General features: G+C 38.1%; 2 protein-coding genes across 5 annotated transcripts in view; both read left to right on the plus strand.

The window, feature by feature from the left end:
• Window positions 1-22,607, plus strand: part of LOC137285205 (unconventional myosin-XV-like) — a 116,593-nt gene that overhangs the window by 7,356 nt on the left and 86,630 nt on the right. For all 4 annotated transcript variants that reach the window (XM_067817470.1, XM_067817471.1, XM_067817468.1 and 1 more), the window contains exon 2: window positions 11,566-11,702. The gene's annotated coding sequence lies outside the window, so the exon portion shown is untranslated. The remainder of the gene's footprint in view (window positions 1-11,565; window positions 11,703-22,607) is intronic.
• On the plus strand, window positions 18,014-21,404 carry LOC137284020 (serine-rich adhesin for platelets-like). Its single transcript, XM_067815682.1, has 2 exons — window positions 18,014-20,633; window positions 21,391-21,404. The coding sequence occupies exons 1-2, from the start codon at window positions 18,014-18,016 to the stop codon at window positions 21,402-21,404; spliced, it is 2,634 nt and encodes an 877-aa protein (XP_067671783.1).

Here is a 22,607-nt window from a genome sequence, read left to right on the forward strand (position 1 = left end):
TGAGTGAGTGAATAGTGTATTTTCATGTATTTCCTTTACAAGTTTTTTGTCATATTTTGTTTCACTACGTGAAAAGTATCTGTGAAGTTTTCAGTGTAGAACATAGGCCTTCTGATTCACAAACACAGACCTGCAGATCTCACTGTATAATTATGTGACACATTTCTTGTGTTCTCCATGTTGCTGTGAGTGCCTCTGATCCTTCATGGCCATGGCCATTGGTAAGAAGTCACAAGTAAGGTAATCCCATATTGGGGTATTTACGGTAGCAGATATATACAGTACTTACTTAATGTTTGCCTACACTATAGTTGTCAGATTTCATTGATCACAGTTAGTTCAGAAACTTTTTAGCAAGTCTTTAACCCAGTGTTTATTCAGGCCTCAATCCTTTTGATGACGTCATTGTATAACAGTCATATTGCCCTAGATAGATACCCATTGAGGAAGCATTCAACACTTGTCGACAAACTATTTGTGGGCTTTTAGGAACATCAAGTAAGTTCATCTGGTTTCTTGAAGCAGTATTCAGATTTGATTAGCCTGTCTGCCAAAACAAAATACTGCAACACAATTTTGAGTCAGTGTTTAAATTCTTAAAAATTGGATTAAATTTTACTGAATTTATCTAACAAATATGTACCAATTATAGATTTGAAAGGAGGTACTCCTGCTTTTTCTTTTTCTATTTTTTTAAACCGACATTGTTGCTAAGATATAGCAAGAAAATTGTTTCCATGCTTAGACTTAGACAAAATTTGAAATAGTAGAGTAATAATGTTTGAAATCAATACAAAAAGAGCATGCTCAAATATACACATCCAAAAGTTTAAGGTGTTACAGTGAAAAAGAAGATGTACTTTATATTCTAGTGTAAGCTGTCCATCTTGTTTTCCATTGTAATGATGTTATAGTAGAATAGCACCACAAATAATTTCCTTATAACAACAGTAGCAGTGTAGGAATGCGCCATGATAAGAAAGCTTATGTTATGCACACAATACTACAGACAGAGCACCTGCTAGTTACACACAACCACAACAGGATTGCCTTACCTATCTTGGGAAATACATGTCAACCTGTCTTTCATTGTCACTCAACCTGAGCCAAGAATTACATTTTTCAGAAATGGAGCTTAGATTTTCTCAGAAATACAAGTTCATGTGCCTGAAACCTTAAACTGTCTTTTCTTTTCTTTACATTATCACTCCACCTGAATTGTGATAGTGAGCTTGTTGTATCAGTCTGTGATTCAAGACATATTTTCTCATGTTGCATCTCCACAGGGTTTTCAGATGTCCATCCAGAAGGTGACAGCATTCAGACAAACCTAATGTTAGTAGCATTCAGACCAACCTTGTTAATAAAGCATTCAGGCCTTGTTAGAAGCATTCAGACAAACCTTGCTAGAAGCATTCAGACAGACCTTGTTAGAAGCATTCAGACAAACCTTGCTAGAAGCATTCAGACAGACCTTGTTAGAAGCATTCAGACAAACCTTGCTAGAAGCATTCAGACCAACCTTGTTAATAAAGCATTCAGGCCTTGTTAGAAGCATTCAGACAAACCTTGCTAGAAGCATTCAGACAGACCTTGTTAGAAGGATTCAGACAAACCTTGTTGGAAGCATTCAGACAGACCTTGCTAGAAGCATTCAGACAAACCTTGTTGGAAGCATTCAGACAAACTCTACAAGAAACTTTCAAGCAAAAATTGTAAGAGGCTTTCAGACAAACCTCATAAGAAACTCTCAGACTAATTTGTACAACATGTTCTGGGCTACGAGTGTATGATTTCCCACGAACCACAGTCGGCTGAAAGGTTGCATGTTGTGTGTGTGTGTGTAAACCCTACAAGATAAAAGCTATCTGATCATGCACCTTCGTGCACTGACAAACACTCATGTTAAATACTGGTAAGAGGTAGGTAAATCAAGCTGCTATACATCTAAACCTGTGTGTGATGGGGACAATCTCAGGTGATGCATTATGCTCCCTCAGGTAAACAGAGACAGAGAAGCAGCAACCTCCTTACCTGTTATTTACCTGCCAGGTGTAACAGCAAGAGAGGTGAATTACACATTCAGGCATATAACACTTCTTCGATTTTTTATGGAAAGGATCTGAAATAAAAGCTCATGGCTGCATATTTTGTGTCACAAAAATATTTATGTTTTTATCTGAATTTCGTATCAGATTTGAAAGTAAAATTTTTATGTGTTTTTTAAGTTGGAGAATGACACACTTCAATATATAAACAAAGACATTTGGGAGTGCCATTTGTTTTCATGACTATTGATAAAATATTACATTGTGTGTGGATTGCAGTGCATCCCTCTTTAACTTGTTTTAAGTGGTATATGTTGTCATACGATCACATAGTAAGTGGGGATGAATAAACGTGCCATTCATCAAGTCAGTGTCGTAAACATGAGAACATGTGCCTTTTTACGTATGAAAAGCATCGAAGATAGAGCTCTCATCTAAAGAAGGGGATCTGACCAAGGTTCATGGTCCCTGTGTTGACAACTGAGAGGTAGATATGTTCACATGGTTAATACATTGATACATCAATACATCTAACCCAGCCACGTCTTTAGGTGTATATGTAAGTGCAATAAGGATAATTTCCAACACGGATCTGGATCTATTTATCCAGCATCTTTTCACATGACCGTGTCTGTATAGACTTGAACTGCAAACTTAAAAAGCCTGGCATACTGACTGATAAAAGCTATCAGCGATTGTTGACAGCTCAGTTTAAATAAACCTGATTTTCATGTGACTATAGCTTATCTGCCATGGTGTAGAAAACTTTTTAATTCAGTGTAGGTAGATAATTTTTCTCTGTATTCAGAATTGTGAGTATCAGAGGTTAGATTGTCATCATTAAAAAATTATTTTAAGTAACGGTTATTTCAAATGTCAAAGATAAATCTATGAAATGATGACATCAGCTGACGGCTCAGTAACTGTGAGTATAGTCATGTTTTACTTGTGATTCTAAATAGGCAGAGACACTCATCCATTGTTCTCTTTACCTGTGCAGGATATCATGCACTTGTATATTCTTCCATTGAGGACCATGGGAAAGTTGAGGTTATGTGTGTGCATGCATATGTAATGGCATGTTATGCTTACAGAAAGGTCCCCCACAAAGTATCTTGTCACTTTTTAAAACAGGGCTGCCAACAAGGATCAAAGCCATTAAACATCCCATATAGATGACTGTGTTTAATACTGGTTTATGTTATGTCTTTTTATTTAATGGTTTACAGATTCTTAACTACATCTGTTACATTTTAATTTACTTGAACATTATGAAAATACTTTTTGGTGAAGTTAGTTTTGTCGAATGAAGAATAGAAATTGAATCAGCTGTCCTGCAGATCTTCTTATGATGAAGTTAAAAAGTAAAAAGTATTTCCATGCAGTGATTGAAAGAGGTCATGTGGATATCTAATGGGTCTTTTTTTGTTGTTTTTTCTTATAGAAATAATGCATTGTTGATATTCTAGGTGCAGTACATTTAATATGGCAATAACTACACTTTACAACAATTTGTGTACTGGTAGGATGAGTAGAACTCGTATATATTTATGACCGTGTCTGCAGACTAGCCTGAGTCGGTCAGTGTGTTTAATGGAAAATGGCACAACATGACCTTGTTCTGCTACTTTGTGACACACACCACTCACAATGTCTTCTGCCATGAAAGAACATTCAGAGATCCCACAGTACATAATGAATACATGATCAGTAGTCTTTGAAAGATTGAACATAAATTGACAGTTCTACTTATTAATGAGATGGATGTGTGATTGATCCATGTTAGTTTGGGAAGATAAAGTCCAGAGGATGTATTGTGTAGCCATGTTGTGGAATATTCCTTGACAGGTCATGCAGTGTTGACAAATGTGTCTCACAAAACTGTTACTGTCTCACTAGGATGTGAGAGTGAGTGATCTGTTTTTGTAGGAACACAGAATATATGTTTCCGGAATGTCATAATTTACTGAAAACTGTAGGCTTTAGTCAGACAGACGCAGTTGTCTACGTTTAAATGTCTCATTTAAAGCTAAATTCATGCTGCCAGTATTATTCACTGAATGGACCAGATGAGTAGGGTAGCCCAGTGGTTAAACGTTGGCTTGTCACACAAGGGGCAAAGGACATTCATGGTGTTCCTTGCCATGATTTTGTTCAAACATTGCTGAAAGCAATGTAAAACTAAACTCACTCACTCACTCACTCACTCACTCACTCACTCACTCACTCACTCACTCACTCACTCACTCAATGATTGGGCCTGTGGAAATATTTCCAAATTTTACATAGCACTGATATAATTATATTCTGTTTTCAAGCAATGTCCTGTTGTTTCATGTGTCTCATGGACAATTGCCTTGCTTCTGCCTGTGTTTATGATGATGCCATTGATACGGTAGGATACATTCACAGTGTCACGAGTATCTGGTGTCAGCACTATCTGCTTATGATAAAGTTGCAAGGACTTATTATGATTATGAAACTGATTTTGTCACCTCCATTTTTATCCGATACATGTTATGTGTAATTTTGATTAGATTATTTCTCAGGTGTAGAGTTTTCCTAATACAAAGGATGTAGTTTACTGGATGTATTTGTTTAATTGAGGTGAGGCTATCATTATTCCTGTGTGTTGTAATCCTTAATGCAAAACAAACCATAATTCCTGCTGCTTTTGAAAAAATCTATGATCAAAACTGACTCTCAGATATGTGATTTCAGAATGTGGTGTGACTCAGAAACCACAGTACTGACATCTTTACCTGTGATCTTGCTGCACGTGCCTGAGTGACTCTCAAGTCACACATGCATGATCAATCTTATTTTAACATTCACCAAGCAGGGGTGGTGAGATTCCCAGAGTGGCCTCTGATAGCTCCCATCTGACCACACATCCAGGTACTGGACAGGTCTTCAAAGGCAGTTTGAAGTGTGTATGTGTAGTCACACGTGGGTGATCACACGCCACACAACCTGCTCATGAGATTGTGTGCAGGACTTTCAGTCTGACAACAGGTATTGGGTGTGGATCAGACAAGGGCGTAGACTGTATCCTTTATATTTATATACAGTGTAATGTTGGGTCTACAGGGAGCAGGGCACACAGTATGTGAGCTGGCTAGACAAGTGAATGTTCCATCTCAGGTTACTTAACCAGGTCAGGTTCATGTACAAATTAAAAAGAATGCTATTTGAGCAGAACAGTGAGTTTAGTTTTACATCACTTCTAGCAATATTCTAGCCATATCCAGGCAGGTACACCAGGAATGAACCTAGGTCTTCAGCATGGCAAGTGGACACTTCAACCAGTCAACTATCCCACCACCCCTAGCAGAACAGAAGGCCTATATATAAGCAGTATTTTATGTCAATATTACTATATCCGTATATGATCTTGGATTAGATCAGTTATTTCAGTTTGTTGAGATAGCAGAATGTTATTTTTTGTTGTAATTTTGTGGTACTGAATGAAACTACGTAGTTCAAACCATTTTATCAGGTTGATAAGTTTAGACAAGAATAGCACCTCATGCCGTGTCTCACATTCTGTGCATGAAGCCATATGGAGTGGTGGTCATTCATTGATGACACTTAGTATTGACCCCACATGCAGATTTCAATGGGGATTCAAGTATGTTATAGCTATTATACACATCTGGTCTCTCATTAGGCACAATTGACTGTTAGGTTCTCTGTTGCCTTCCTTAAATAGTTCTCATATTGATATTATGCATTTAGTGAGTATGGATTTATGTCGCAGTATCATAGTGGGCGATATAAAAAAATGGGCTTCACACATTGTACCAATATCCTACCTTTAGTGTCCTGAAGCCAGTGTTATTTTAGTCCAAGATTGAAGACCTGTACGTAGACTTGACAAATGTAGTTTTATTTAGCCCTTTGGTTGTAGTATCATCTTGGGACTGATGAAATAATTAAACTGATTTTTAAATGATGTGTTTCACATTTCATCAGTTCTGTCCTGCCACAAACAAACCAGTCAGCCATGTACACTATTTTACTTTCATCAATTGCTTAGAACATGGACCAGTTTATTAAATGTAGTTTATGGTATTCTTGATATGGAGTCTCAGAATATACTGATTATGAATAAACAAATATGTCAAAGTGTGTGCCAAAACTGAAGAGGCAACAAGGAATTTAACATAGGGTAATAACAGAAACTAAGAATGTACGAAATGGCTTGCTGCCAACCCTTTCTTGGCTTGAAATGATTTGATTATTACATGTATCATAATGGGGATTACACATTCTCAGTGACGCACAGAATCTTGTTCTTGTTTTAGGTTGAGTCCCATCCAAGATTCAAACCCACTTCCACAGTCAGTATCTCCGATAGACAAAAAATTGAAGTCTGACAGCTGTAAGTCTCAATCAGGTACATTGTGTACTTCTGAGACCGGCATATAGTCACCCACAGCTGAAGGGGCCCTATGAACCATGTGTCCATGGTGATGTTTATCACCAGTAAAATGGATGTTAGTGAAAATGGAACTTTGCAGTTTTTGTCATTACTGCAAGTAATATTTCTCATTGCAGGGATGACTTCTATTTATTATCATATCATTTACATTACACACATATTGCTACTTTCCTCAGGTAATAATTGTAACTATATTAATATAATATTATGCATCATCAGGGAATGTGGCCTTCCTATCATGTGATTTCCAGTGCATATATGCTTTAAGTCATCCTGCTGCACTTATATACACCATGCTCACTGCTGATCACTGGGTATTATTTTTGTGGGATTCAACATTAAAATTCGTATGAATCACCCTTTAGGGCACAAAGGTTACTTGCATTAATGCAGTATGTCACAAGTGAATATCTAACTAAATATGCTAGATGGATATATTCAAAACTGAAGAATGCATGATATGGACTTGTTTAAAATTCAGAATTTTTCTCCAGACAACTGGATTTCTTTCTGGTTTGTCCATACTAACGTATGCAGTTGGGTTGAAAAAAATGTAACACGAAACAATTTGAAAATGTCTTGACAGTGCTAGGAACAAAATGTCATGTGTTTCGGTTAATCTTGGCTCCACTCCTCAGTAATAGATGACCATTCTCAAACCAGGAAGTTCTGATATGAAAGTATATATAGAGTAATGGCAGGGATTGGTACTTGCATAGTGATAAGAACTATACAGATACACCCTAACTATTGTCATGAATAGGGAATAAAATGTTTGGTGTTTTTTTTTTCATGCAATCACCCATTAATCATGGGTTCTCCTTTATGTAGTCTTTAGATACAACTACATTGTGTTACTATGTAGCTGTGCTGAAAGCTGTGTCCTGGTGGTAATAATGTGTCATGTTAAAAAGCTTTTGAAGGTAAATGAGAATCACACCAAAGTGTCTTTTGATATGAAGCATATCAGCACAAGTCTATTGTTGGCATGCAAACTATCCACTTCAGCTAAGGAGGTCCTGGACGACATTAAGGAAAGGTTTTAGCTGCTATCAAAGACTGTTCAGATTTTACAGATTTACACAAGTAATATTTATCATTTAAAAGCAATCAGGGCGTGACCATTAGTCCTATATTTACTCATTGCAATAACATTATGCTGATTCATATACACTATTACAAAATATATAATATTTCTCTTTTAAAAGCCATTTGATATTGGAGATCATACTGAAATTGTTAGGGCACCTAATGCAGTCTGAAAGTAATTGCATTTCCTTATTCATTTTGACAGTACCTTTCTTACAAACAACCTATTTTATGGTCATCCTAAATTGTGAAAGAAACTGCTTCACATGAAGTGTATTTGTATGCGGTCCTGATTTTGAAACACCACGTAGAAGGAAATGGATATAATGGTAGTTCAAATTTCCAGGCATCAAATTGTCAATAGAGCCTCAAATTCTGAAAAAAATGTTATGTACATCTCCCAATTTTAGAATGTGAAACAACATTTGATGTACAACAGTAAAACATGAGACACAACATGTGATATACAAGAGTAAAGCATGTTATACAACATCTAATTTTCAACTGTGTGAAACAGCTTGTTATGATACAACCATTACTTAACAACACTATCAGTTTAAGAGGAGTCAGTTAACATTCCACTCTGAAAATATGTTAAGAATGTTTTCTAGTGGTTTGAAATGAAGTTCTGATGCATGTATACAGTATTTGTCTGTTTAGACCTGTTGTTTCATGCCTGACCTGCTGCATGTCTCTCCATCCCAACACAACTGCTTCTCTATAATGCAGCAGTGACTAAACACTAGTCATGTATTTAGTCATTACTATTGCTCTTTTATAGACACATAATGTGGGTGGTAGAGACTGCTGTGTATTTCATTTTATGAGCACATGCAGACTGCACAAAGCTACAGTCACTGTTTAGATACTGAAATAAAAGCTGCTTCTAAATGTTCTGTGACATACATGTGGAGGACAGTTTTAAGCTTGACACATCAGTTACAAAATCTGTGTCTGATGTAATTGCCTTGTCTTGTGCCACATGGTTTTTACAGGGATTTGACATGCCTCTGCATGTGTTTGTGACAGGCCTGCCATCATTTGGGCATGATACACTCACCTTTTAGAGAAAACTTTGACAAAGAGTTACTAGTGCTCATAATACAGTAGGAATTATACAAAGGAATCGAGTCATTCAGCAGAGATTTCTTGATTATGAAAGGCATCTATTTATTTATGCGTATTGACTTGATTAGTTTGATAGAATCTTTGCATTAATGTTGGAACAACACCCCAACACTTAGTACAACTTGCATTTCAAGTAAGCCCGTGATTTAGAAATGAGCCATGGTGCACTTTGTTACTGTAATTGTCACCCTCCCTGCCATTTTTTCAAATCAAACTTCATACAATATCAATTTGATGTCACACCTAGAGGATGTGTAGTGTTGATTCACCATGGCATGCAAGTATTCCAAGTGTTTACATGGCTTCCAACATAGCTTAGAGTAATCCATGATATCAGCATGTAGGTATACATCATGTCGACCAGTGACATACATTCTGCCCTGGAACAGGTAGTTTCACCTGTACAGCAGCAGCTTGGATCTAGATGTCTCTGTCCCCAAGTATGGAGGGATCCAGATTGCCATTAGGTGTACTGATAAGATGTTAGTCGTAAATTGAGGTGTTCTATCAGTTATAATAAACATGGTTAGATCACCTGTTGTAGCCTCTGGCCGTTGATTCACCTCCTTGTGAGGACATTGGTTGGAGTTATGTGATAGTGTCCCAGCCTGGGGGGATTGGTCTTGTACAGGCTCTGTTCAGATGGCTGCAGTACACTGAAGGAAGGTGTAGAGGTACTTGTGTTGGGTTTCAGTGTGCTGAGGATAAAGTTTGCAGGTGCTTGTACACTATAAGTAGGTTTGCAGGTGCTTGTATACTAAAGTAAAGTTTGCATGTGCTTGTACACTCAAGGAAGTTTTGCAGGTGCTTGTGCACTTTACCAAGGTTTGCATGTGCTTGTACACTACAGGATGGCTTACAGGGGCTTGTGTAGGTTTGCAGTACACTGGAGGAATTTATGCATATGCTTGTAAACTACAAGAAGGATTGCAGGTGCTTATATGCTATAGGAAGGTGTGCAGGTGCCTCTGTAGGACTTCAGTGCTCTGGAGGTAGGTTTTGTGGTGCTTGCTTAGGACTGCAGCTTACTGGAGGAAGATCTAGAGAAATATCCAGTGGTGGATGTCAGGAATGCAACACACTGGAAGAATTAAAGCAAGTATTTGTGTATGGCTGCAGTACACTGAAACAAGATGCAGTATTCGAATCGTTTGATTCACACAGGTTGGCTGAGGTGTACGATTCAATACCCAAGCTTCAAATAGTTCAGAATTAACATTGAGGTGTTCATTATGACAAGTACATTGTTCTGTGGTCCCATGGGTCCCATAGGTTGATGTACCCTCGATGTTTGTCAGACTCAAAGCACATAAACAAACATCAAGCGTACATCAACCCATGGGCACCTCATGAGCAGAGAACAACTTATTACTGATATCAGCCAGAGGATGTGTACAGGAGTTGTACAGGGATGTAGACAAGCAGGGAAACAAATGGGTTGTTTATTGGCTGCAGGAAGGAGAGGATAGTCAAGGAAAATGATTAGCCACTATCATGATTAACTGTTGGTTCATGGTGTCATTGTTCAGTTGGCTGTAAGTACAATATTGCATGACAGATAAACTTAGTAATATGAACATTTGTGTTGTCCCTTGTCATGATATTGCTGGAATATTACTAGAAGCAAGGTTAAACCATATGTAATGTGAAGTGTGTATGAAATACAATGTTCTTAGGTAAATTTAGTAGTGTACATTGTCTATAACCCATGCTTGTTTTGCTAAAACTGGTGTAATTGCTGGTGTAATTATTTTTAACAATCATAAACAATTTTAGATGCCACTAGTCCCACTAATTTGTTCTGTCGCATTTCAATATTTGTATTGGTGAACCTTGACATGCCTTGTCAGTCAAATGCAACATGACCATCCACAGACCCCTCTCAAATCATATATTGCTTTTGCTGAAATGATTTTGTTTGTCTTCCTTCTGTAGCATTCAATATATAAACACAGCTAAGTGTCAGAACAACATCAAATATTGGGACTGGAGACAAAGACTCAGTTGTTCTTGGTCCAGTTGTTAACAAGCCCAAACAAGATGATCAATAGCGTTAGCATAAAGGTTTCATTTTTTCGTTCCACCCCCTCCTCAAGATTGTTGTGTTATTTATGAGAATGTAATCATATCAAGAGGATTAATAATTCATGGTATGATTAATGTGTGCATACTACCATTCACTACCCTGTGGCTGTGTTATGAAGATATACAATAGTCATGATTATGTGGTTAGGTGTAAATAAAGTGACATTATTTCAGATTTTCTCATGCATAATACATAGAGAGTGTTATTGTACAATTTAACATGCTGTACATCTTTTTGGGGTTCTTTTTATTAAATTTATTTTAAGAGTATTGACCTTTGCATACATTTGTGTATGATTTAAGGTTTTTAATACTTTAATATGATAGTTGTATCTGTTTTTGGATTTGTTACTGTTGGTGCAAGATCCAATATTGTACTGACAGTATTAACATATGAAGTATGTGTTGGTTTTGTGTGGGTGTTCATATTTCACTGGAGATAAAAGAGTTAATATCTATTCATAAAAGCTTGCACACAGTGTAATAAGCATCATGAACTTGTATTCTTGCTCACATTAACTTCATTGTTGAGTGACCTGTCTGATATTGAGTTTTATTGTAATATAACGTTTGGGCTGAAACAAAACACGTATGAATTGATGATTATCTAGGCATTGTGAGATAAGGTTGATTGCGTCCCCCGGGCACATTCCATAGGGAGATGGGTTGAAATAAGTTGTCATGTGACATCCAGCTGAGCGTGACCATTAAGACTCACCACAGGAGGTGGTCACAGTTGACTGAGTATTGACATCTGGTTGTATATTGCAGATATATATATACGGTGGAAGGAGAATAGCACGATGACATAACAAGCAGGATACCTGATGGATCATGGGATACACGCAATGACAAGATGATACAAGTTGTGGATACTGACTATATACTTTGTAGTTAACACATCACAGGTGAGAACATTTTTCATTCGGATGAAATAATCTTTTCAAATATGTTTTGTGTATTATATAATTATGTTTACTGTTTACCCCACCATCTCAGACAAATTAACGTTATCTCATGTTATGTCTTGCAAGGTATTTTGTGCTCTTTTAACAGTCATGTAGATTGCATTTTTTTTCTTTTTATGTCTTTTTTCATTTTGTGTAGTGGTATTTTTCAAAGAGTTGACTTGACATACATATACCATTAAAATATATAGGGGATATTCCATTTTTCGAGCATACCACTAGCCAGTGCATATAGAAAAAGTAATATATATCCATAAGAGTCCAAATATTTCCAAAGGAAAAGAATAAACTGTTACTTCATCATCTGTTTCCTCCTTGGTGTCATCATTTGCATTTTATCAATCTTGTAAATCCAATAGCACCTACATTCTTGAATGGTGTATAATCAAGCAGTCATTATGGATCACCTGTACATACCTGGAGGTACAGGTGAACATAACGATGTAATGTGGCTACTATGACTGCAGGTGCAATGATGTTATCTGTGGAGAGGGTCCATGGTGTTGTACAGGATAGCATGATAATCTGCAGATCTTTCTTCAGGACACAATGTTACCACTCGTCATATACCATAACTAACAATAAATACAGAGAGAGTACAAGACAGAGATTCTTGCCAGTATCATATTTCAGGGATGAATGTTAATGAGGACATAATGCATATATATTATGTCTGATATGGTGACTTTCTGTTATGGAAGATAAAGTAGTAATCTCTTTGATTATGTAAATTCATGCTTACAATAATCTATATCTGAAAGATGTAATCATCAACTGCTGCACGACTTAGCTTTTTTAGTTTGATTTGATAATTTGCAGCGAGGGATTATGTCACCTCAGTGACAATGCTTGTTTTCGTTGATGCAGTAGTTTAGGAGACGGTGTATGAGTATAGTGTGTAAGTGAACAATCAGTTTCTTATGTAGGGCCAAATACCTCACAGCCATGTAGGTCTCCGGAAACACAGTGATACTTTGGCACACCCTATCAACCATATTAGGAAATGTCTATGTACAGTAGATAAAGACAGAAAGCACTTACACTCAGTCTGCAGCCTGAACGTACAGTACAAGAACATCACAGTCTCATAGTTTACCCTAAAATCTCGTACATAGATCTCGAAACATTTTAATGTAAGTGTTTGAAAACCAACATTTCATCTGGAAGAGGTTGATATACTTAGGCAATGAGATACCATGGTATCAGGGTTGACAATGAGATACCATGGTATCAGGGTTGACAATGAGACACCATGGTATCAGGGTTGACAATGAGATACCATGGTATCAGGGTTGACAATGAGACACCATGGTATCAGGGTTGACAATGAGATACCATGGTATCAGGGTTGACAATGAGATACCATGGTATCAGGGTTGACAATGAGATACCATGGTATCAGGGTTGACAATGAGACACCATGGTATCAGGGTTGACAATGAGACACCATGGTATCAGGGTTGACAATGAGACACCATGGTATCAGGGTTGACAATGAGACACCATGGTATCAGGGTTGACAATGAGACACCATGGTATCAGGGTTGACAAAGAGACACCATGGTATCAGGGTTGACAATGAGATACCATGGTATCAGGGTTGACAATGAGATACCATGGTATCAGGGTTGACAATGAGATACCATGGTATCAGGGTTGACAATGAGATACCATGGTATCAGGGTTGACAATGAGATACCATGGTATCAGGGTTGACAATGAGATACCATGGTATCAGGGTTGACAATGAGATACCATGGTATCAGGGTTGACAAAGACACAAAATTACAGTTCTGTAATCATGGAAACTCAGTCTTGAGATAACTGAACAGTTAGCTTGCTCTCCGTCAGCATCTGATTTTTTTTACTTTCTCCTATATCACAATCACATCAGCAAAATTTGCATTTCTATGCAAATGTATGTTTTCACAATGTTCTGACAAGATCAAATTTACCTTGTACAAATACACCTATGTATGTAAATGTATGGACAAATTGACACCTGTATGTAAACTGACTCAGAGATGTAAAGTGGTACTTGGTGTCGAAGGGCCTTGGATCTTCTTGTCTACATTACAAGGACCTGGACTTGGCTACCACACTCGGGGAGGTGTTCAAGGGGCACGGAAACAGGTGCTCCCAGAGTTGATAGCATACCTCTACTGTGGTTAACGAAAGACAACCTTGTTTGAGTTTTACAAGTTATCTAACCTATATACTGTTTTTGTGCTTCATGTTAAATAAATTTATCTTTGTATGTTTGTCATGAATATTGTTTTAGCAGCACTTTCGGGAAATCAGTCAAATACCCCTGACTTTTCATTCTCTGTATTTTTAGTGTGGCCCATACCTTTGCACACTGACTATAAAAGTTTGTGAAACATTCGTGTGTGTCACAGCCATCTTTCAGATTTCATGTTTCATGCATCTGCCCACAAAGTGTAGTGTAGTGGGTAGAGTATTTACCCATTGAGCTTGAGGACAGTTGTCCAGTCTCTGACTCCATCAAACCAAAAAGACATGAAAAGGTGCTACTTGTTACCCAGCGTAATGCTCACCATGAAGGGGATAAAATATGGACTGGTCAGTGAGCAGAGTGCCCTGTGTCTGATTAGGAAGTCCTGTGATTGCTTGGAGTGTCCTTTGTCTGACTGGTGTCCTGTGTCTGACTTCGGTGTCTTGTTTAACTGGCACAGACATTGAACTAACACTTCATAACTAGCTATGCAGCCCCATTCACTTGTGTTTGTGGGGCAGCCTAGTGGTTGAAGCACTCTTTATTCCCCACACTGGTACAGTATGTGAAGTCCATCACTGGTGTCCCCAGCCGTGATGTTGCTAGAATATTGTTGAAAGCGGCATAAAACCAAACTCACTGACATGTGTTAGTATCTTACCATATTAGTGAAATATTTATAAACATGAAGTTGAATCCTGTTTCACACAAGCTCAGCACACTGTATGGTAATAAATCAGTGTACAACAGGTACAAGCAAACCCCACAGATCGTGTCACGTGGAGAGTTCAGTGCAGTTAAACAAAGTGGACAGCTCATGTTCCAAAGCTGTATGTCAGCAAGTCAGAGTTGCAAACCTCTGTACAGAGGTAGGCATAGTGTGTGGACTTGGATATTCAACCCTCTCCACGTCACATTCCTGAATATTTGCATAAAGTGTTGGTCTTAAATCACTGCCTGTGTTTATTACACTATCCCCTGACAGTTGATACCTGACAGGCAGAAGTCCATGACGCTATCCTATACCTACACGTAAGGTTTGGTTACAGAGCAAACATGCATAAGGTCTCTGTAGGGAACCGACTGCTTTTTAGTGGACAATTTAGGCAAACTTTAAAATGTGATTACTGATTTGTACTGAAAAAATATCCATAAACCTACTGTAAATAGTTGTAATCACCAAATTGAAATGTAATAAAAGTTGTTTGTGTTTGAGTGAGTTAAATTTTGAAGTCTCCAAGTCTCGTGTTGATATTCCTCACCTGTGTGTGTGTGTGGAGGGGGATGGTGAACTTAATTATTGGTAGTTAAAGTAATTATCTGAGGCTTAACATTCACTGCTCATGTAATCTTGCACTGCAGCCTGCCTAATCATCAGCCATTTCATTGATTCACTACACTCTTTTTCCTTAAGTTTATCTCATGTTTACACATTACCACTTCAAACAAATTCTCGTTCATGTCAATGACGTCCTTGCAGGTAAATGTGCAAGAGATTGATTATATGAAGTCGATTGCTTTACCTGTGTCAGGTGAAAACACCATCAATAAATGCTGTTATTGATGTGTGAGAGGAATAGTTGGTTAGAAAGAACATGTGTTGTTAGAATATGAAGTGAGTTCCTGCTGTATTTAACTGTTGGCCTGTCTTGGCAGTGGAAAGTTGGAGATAGAGTAGGGAATAATGGTAGACAATTAGTTCCACGTTTCTTTGATGCAACACTTATGGCTGGTGTTTCACGATATTGGTGTGAAATAGTACCTCAATTTACACTCATCCGGGTGGTGTCACCAGATGGTGTGTGTGGAAGCTGATTCTGTTTGGGAATTAGATGTGGGACTGACAGAATATGTCAAACTTAGCATTGTGTTGTGCCTCAACAGCCGTTAGAACATAATGGAGCAAGATTTCCCTCCCTTGTCTTACACTCAGGAAAAGGTTCAGCACTCACTCACTGAGTGCCTCTGGGGCATCACTCACTCACTCACTCACTCATGCAGGGGTCTGCCACAGTGCACACACGTGGGATGCTGTAATCTCTCAAGATATCTTAAGGAGTGTCAGTGTGTTATCACAGTCCAAGTGAATCATGACAATTGTCTCCATACTATAGCAGTTGGCTGTTTCTAACAGTTGTTTTGGATTTTGAAAAAATGTGTCTACTTATGTAAGATAACACTGCCAGATCATTACACACTTGTGTGTGGTTTGACTACAAGCGTTTATCAAACATGCTGAAGTTCAGCATGTGTTAGATCATGCTTGATGTGAGATGAAGTTTATACAGTATATAGGCCACAGGCCCAATACAATACAAAAAAATACAATAAGCAATAAATACGTTCAGCATGGTGGTGTCAGATGAGGAACCTGTGCAGATGGTATGCTTGTAGTCATAACACTGAAGAACATTGAACTGTTTCTGCATGTTTTGGTCACTTCTTACGTGAATCTTCTGAATTAAATGTATGCATGACTGTTTCTTTCATTTTAAACTATGGAAAATATTTATCTCTCAAATCATGTTAAATGGGACATATAAACATGAAATGTAATTCATCTTCAGTAACATTAAGCAAAATGTACACATTTTCAAATTTCTACCAATATCTTCTCCTCTACCAATATTTGTTTTACCTATTCTTAATAATGTTAGCATGCACTGATGATCCTTCATATGTACTTTCAATAAATATGGTTCTAAGTAGACATTATAGATGCATAAAAATCTAAATTTTGTGATTACCTATCTTAGTAAACCATATTTGGATGTTAGCTTCTATTTTGTGGGAAAAATCAATTTTATGGTTCTGATAACAACAGACTCAAACTTTGATTGGATTGACACTATGGGATGCTTTCTTTCTTTTTCTATTACAATTTATGGTTTTAAAGTTTGCAGTCTTGTCAATGTATTATGTAGGGAAACATCAGTTGTGACTGGAAGTCAGTGTTAACAAGAGGTAATCACATGACTTGCTGTATGTTTCTACTCACTTGCTCACTCACTCACTCATCAACAAGTATTAATTTCTATTGTTATTGATCTTTAATCTTATAATGAATGGTTTTAATCATGTTATGGCCAATGTTAACTCGTTCACTCACATATATATATTATCATTGAACAGCTATAGTGTTTATTTGTAGAAGGTCCATTTGACGTGTAAGTTTGACTGTCTATTTATTATACTACAAATGAATCACCTGTGTAGTACCATTTATCCTTTAATGTTGATGTCTAATTGTTGATGATGAATGCTAGGCTATAAAACTGTTATTGCCCATGCCTGAGTATGGTCCCTGCCTTTGATTCGTCCAGCCCACCATGTTACACAAAGTTGCCAAACCAGTTCTATACCAGATAGAGATTTTCATGGTCTTCATTCGAAATCATCAATTATTTCAAGCTTTGTTAAAGCACCAAGATTAAAGCAAAAATATTGTATGGTTTCTCACATTTTATTAAGTGTTGTTAACTTAATCGCAGAGAAATCCCAGTTTCATCTGGAAGGAAGTGTGTTATTGATGTTATTATTGATCTTGATATTGATTCTTGATTGGGTGTTGTGATACAATGCATTTAATCAGGTGGAGCCAAATATGGTCGTGAGTGTCTATAAATGCTCTCAGTTACAGCAGCATATTTCACTGAGATAAGATCAGGTCATGGCAGTGAAGGTTGCCTGGAGTTACTTCAGAGTTGCTAAGAGCAAGAAATTTGTAAAAGGTTCTTGCTAAATCTATGGATCATTTTGCATCAAGAAGGCTGACATTGAGAGATTACTATGGCATCAAGTCAGATGGGATGTTGAAACTGGAACAGGAATGTACCTGTAATTCATGGAATTTATTGTTGAGGAATTCAAGATTACAGGAAATTGTGATTCTGTTCTGATAAACAATCAGGTACTGCTTATTTATTGACATGTACCTGCAATTTCTGGCTGGAAATGATCACAGGCTCATAGATTAATTGTGATCATAAGTTGTGCTTTTTACATTTTGACAACTATGTCAAGAGTGGTGGATCTTTCTCGACACAAAGTTCTCACCTCAGAGAGCAGCATGGAATTTGAGGGAGAGACAAATGTTGCAACACCACATACACCAGTAGTTTATGAGATGCCTTCATCTTCATCTGCCACTGCTGATGAAGAGTCAGAAATATCCATCCAGTCAGAATCATCTTTTAGTGATAACGAATCAGGTAATATTAGTGATGACCAGTCAGAGGACAGTTATGCAATGTCAGAGACCCACACAGATATAGTTGGAATAGCTGTACAGAGTGATGCTACTGAAAGTGTCAGTCTTTCTTCAAACATGTCCCAGTCGATGAATCCTCTCATACAGGGGAATGGACAAGACTACATTACAGATGTGGGTCTTCAAAATCAAACTGATCACTTACTATCTTTAGGTCAGTCAGATATGCCACAGTGGATGAATCATCTCAATACTGTTCCTGCTGTGACTCTGCCTGGACTGGGAGCCAACAGTCTTCTGACTGAACACCAGGATCTCATCTTGGAAATGACCAATCAGCCAGGTGCAGATATTCAACTCCTAAGAAGACATTTGTCACCCTTGGTCCCCATGAATCAACCAGTTACACAAAGTGTACAGTTTCCTTTCAACCCCACTGCACCTGGGCCAACTGATTTACAGCTGAGTTCCAATCCACATCTGTTGAGTGGACAACCCATGTATCCAGCACAGACTGACCTTGGGTTCAAGCAGGGTGCCATTAACAGCCTTGGCGAGCAGCTTGTTCTGCCTGTCATGAATCCCCATGACATCAACCAAGCTGCAAGTTCTAGCACGAAATCTAAAAAGAAAAAGACAAAGAAGCATGCCACTGAGAAAGGAGTCAAGTCTGCCGACTACATTCATGGGGAAGAACCTAACTTAGTGAATCAAAGTGGGAAAGTCAAACAGAGAGTGACGTTTGAGGATGAGGAGCCCCTGCCTAGTACCTCAACCGGGCGCCGGTCACAGCAGTGTGGTGTGATCCCTCTAGTGAGGATAGACTCCGAAGATTCATTTTATTCTGTGGAGGTTGGCAGTGCCATGAGTGGATCACTGGGGGAAGACCCACAAGATTGGTCAGACGATCAAGTGGTCATGAAAATGTACAGAAAGAACAATGGTGAAAGGGTGAAGAAAAGACACACTTCTAAACCCCAAAAACAAACAAAACTCAGAGTTCATGACAAACAGATCAATGAGCAAGGGGTCAAAGTTAGATTCAAAGAAATGGATAATTCAACCCACTTTTCAGGCAGTCTCATGTCTGAGGATGAGGATATTGTGGTGAATAATGCCAGTTCCAGACATTTCAGTGGGCAGGACAAGAAGGCAATGGTAGCCAGGTTAGACCTGGGCAGGACCATAAAGGAGATAAGACTGAAACCAACTGAGAGCACAATGGAGGACATCAACCTGAACAATGGGGATAGAAAGGAAAACAAGTCCAAGGTCATCACTGTCCAGAACATTAATCATGGGCAGAGGCCACATCAAGAGAAAGGAAACATCGGACATGAAGAGCTAAAGGAACATGTCAGTCTGAAAGCAGGTACCAAACAGGCAGCTATGCAAGGACAACCCAATGCACAGTCTGGTACTGAACATTCTGCCATGGATGGACAAGCAAATGGGACTAAAACACAATATATTGGAAAGTTACTTACTGAACATGCTCCTGCTGAAGATGGCACAGGGAAGACTACTGTTGAAGGTATTGTCACACGAAAGGCTAAGCTTACTAAAGAAGGATGCAGAGACACAGAACCAGAGAGTATGGCTGAGCATGCCTCCACTGAGAGTGAAGCCAGTGTGGCTAAACCAGATGATATTGCCAAGCTGAAATCAGGCCAGAAGCCTGTCACCATTGTAGAGGGGACCAGACAGTCACAATTAAATAGGAAATATTCAGCATCACTGGAGAGCTTTAAACTTGCTAAAGCAGGTGAAGCAAACCAATTTGAAATACAGGAGATGAAGCTTGGGAGTCTGAACCCCACCAGTAAGGCAGCAGATGATACTACCGATAAAGAAAATGTCGTCAAGCCAGAAACTGCTGAGCCTTCCCAGACTACTGATAGTACAAGACAATACACCCTAGAAACGGTTGAGTTTCATGAACCTGTAAGTAATACTCATGAATGTGCAGGGAAACATGGCCAAAACCTGGAGACATCAGATGTTGGACAAGATTCAACAGAAGAACATTCTGGGTCTTGTTCTGAAGATGTGAATCAAGGTAGCTCTAGTCAAGGAGGTGGTAAAGTGAAAAATGGTGATAAGCATCTTGGAATTATGGGTGGTAGTTGCGAGGCCACAGTAGCACTAAGGAGGAAAAACTCACAACAAAAACAGTTGGAGGACATTGTGGAGACTGAGGAACCTGAGTCATTTTCTGACATGATCAAGGAGGATGAACCATCCGTATCTGATGGCACCAGTCAAGAAGAGAGAAGTGGTGATGATAACAGCCAATCAACCACATCATCTGTCAGAATCAGGCAATCAGCACCATGCGTTTTGGAGAGTGGCATTATTGAAGAAGTATCATCAGAAGAAAAATCTGTGGATTGTACAATATCATCAACTACTGAAGAACAAGCAGGTAATGAAGGTGCATTTTCACAACCACTGCGTAAAACCGACTCTAGATGTCAAGCATATTTCAGGCTGAACAGATGCTTCATGCACACTCACTCACTCATGCACTCACATAAAATTGGTCCCACATCTGAATCTAAATTTCAGTTTGATTTCTTTCTATTGTCTTCTTGTTTCCATGTGAATTTTATTGACGTGAGTTTTGTCCATTGCTCATGTTGATACTTAGTTTAACCACATCTTTTATATTGACTTCTTATGATATGAATGTTCCAAAGGTTGTGTAAAGAGTTATAATTTTGGTCTGGTTGCTGTGTCCACACACTGGTGAAAGGACACACCAGCTTGGTGTAATGGAGATTCAGTGTCAGTCAATATACCACGTTTGTGTTCAGTCCTGCTATCAGATTAGCCATTTAGAACTTGAAATCAGATAGATCTTTCTGATAAACTGCTGAATATTGTCATTGTACATTGAAGCCAATGTGCATATAGATGAAGCTGGAGATAGGAATTTTTATCTGACTTAGGTTTGACATTCATGGTTTCTTATCAAACAATTAAGATGAAAGAAATGTTTGGTGACTTGGGGTGTGGTATTCTTCATATTGCTGGAATCATGAATCTGACATGAGCCGAGATTTCATCTGATCATAGAAATAATTTTATTTTGTATTAAGAGACTTGGCATTGATCAATACATTTCCAGAAAATTTTGATAAGTTGCTCATTCATAACCTTGGCAGTGGTTATGCTTTCAGAACTGCAGAAATGATTTTCAGTGAGGCATGTAAGTCCAAATTCAATACAGAATGATTCAATAAAAACATAATTGTGACATTCCTTTAACCTTGCAGATATTGTAAATAACACATTATAGCAAATAAGAAAGTCAGTGGGTTATGAATTAGAAATGACCTACAAGTCTACTATATATTATTAAGGTATTTCATTATGGAACATTATGATATTCCATGTAGCAAGTGCTTTATACAAATATTCATGGTAATTGAAAATGCTGTGTTTGGACTAGAGAAGCCAGCTGGTGAAGCTGTAGATTATTCAGACAGATTGCCTATCTGTATGACTCACCTGGCAGCCTGTGAAGCACTGTAGAACATTATATATTTCATATAGCTTGATTGAAGTAAAAACCTCGTAAGAGGATGGCTTTCAAGAGATTACAACTGATAATTTATAACACTGGTTTGATATTGATAAAATTCGTTAAACATTTGTCTTGTTTACCATGAAAACAAACTGTTTACTATTTCTCAGTACTGAGAACATCCAAGGTCCCAGATGCCTAGCTGGGTGGATATCATTCTGGAAGGGAGTGAGGGAGTGGTGTTGTGTTATGTATGAAATATTCACAGAGATATGTAGTTGATTGTATCAGCGGTCATCCATACAATCAATGAATGATTGCACATCATCCGTCAGGTCAGACATTGTGATAGATTGATGCTGAGTTGCCACAGATGTAATGTCCGTGTTACTGTCAATGATGGTAAATGGTTTGTGTGGTAGGATTGTACAGTGAGTGTGTGGTAGGATTGTACAGTGAGTGAGTGAGTGAGTTTAGTTTTATGCCGCTTTTAGCAATATTCCAGAAATATCATGGCGGGGGACACCAGAAAATGGGCTTCACACATTGTACCCATGTGGGGAGTTGAACCTGGGTCTTCGGCATGAGGAATAAACACTTTAACCACCAGGCTACCCCACTGCCCCAGTATTGTACAGGCAAACAGTAATATGTTATGCCTCTTGCCCATATCACACTGGTAGGTAGCCAACACAACATCATTGTTCTACAATGTACGTCCACTTCCATTGTTCTTGACCTTTTCAGTGAGTATGGACTAATGTACAATAGCTAATTTTAGTATCAGTTTTAGTGGTTAAATACCCACATATATGCCTCACCCGTGTGTATTGTTTGTGTACAGAGGTTAATTGACCTTGTGACATTGTT

This window comes from Haliotis asinina, chromosome 5, assembly GCF_037392515.1.
Source record: "Haliotis asinina isolate JCU_RB_2024 chromosome 5, JCU_Hal_asi_v2, whole genome shotgun sequence".
Lineage (NCBI taxonomy): Eukaryota > Metazoa > Mollusca > Gastropoda > Lepetellida > Haliotidae > Haliotis > Haliotis asinina.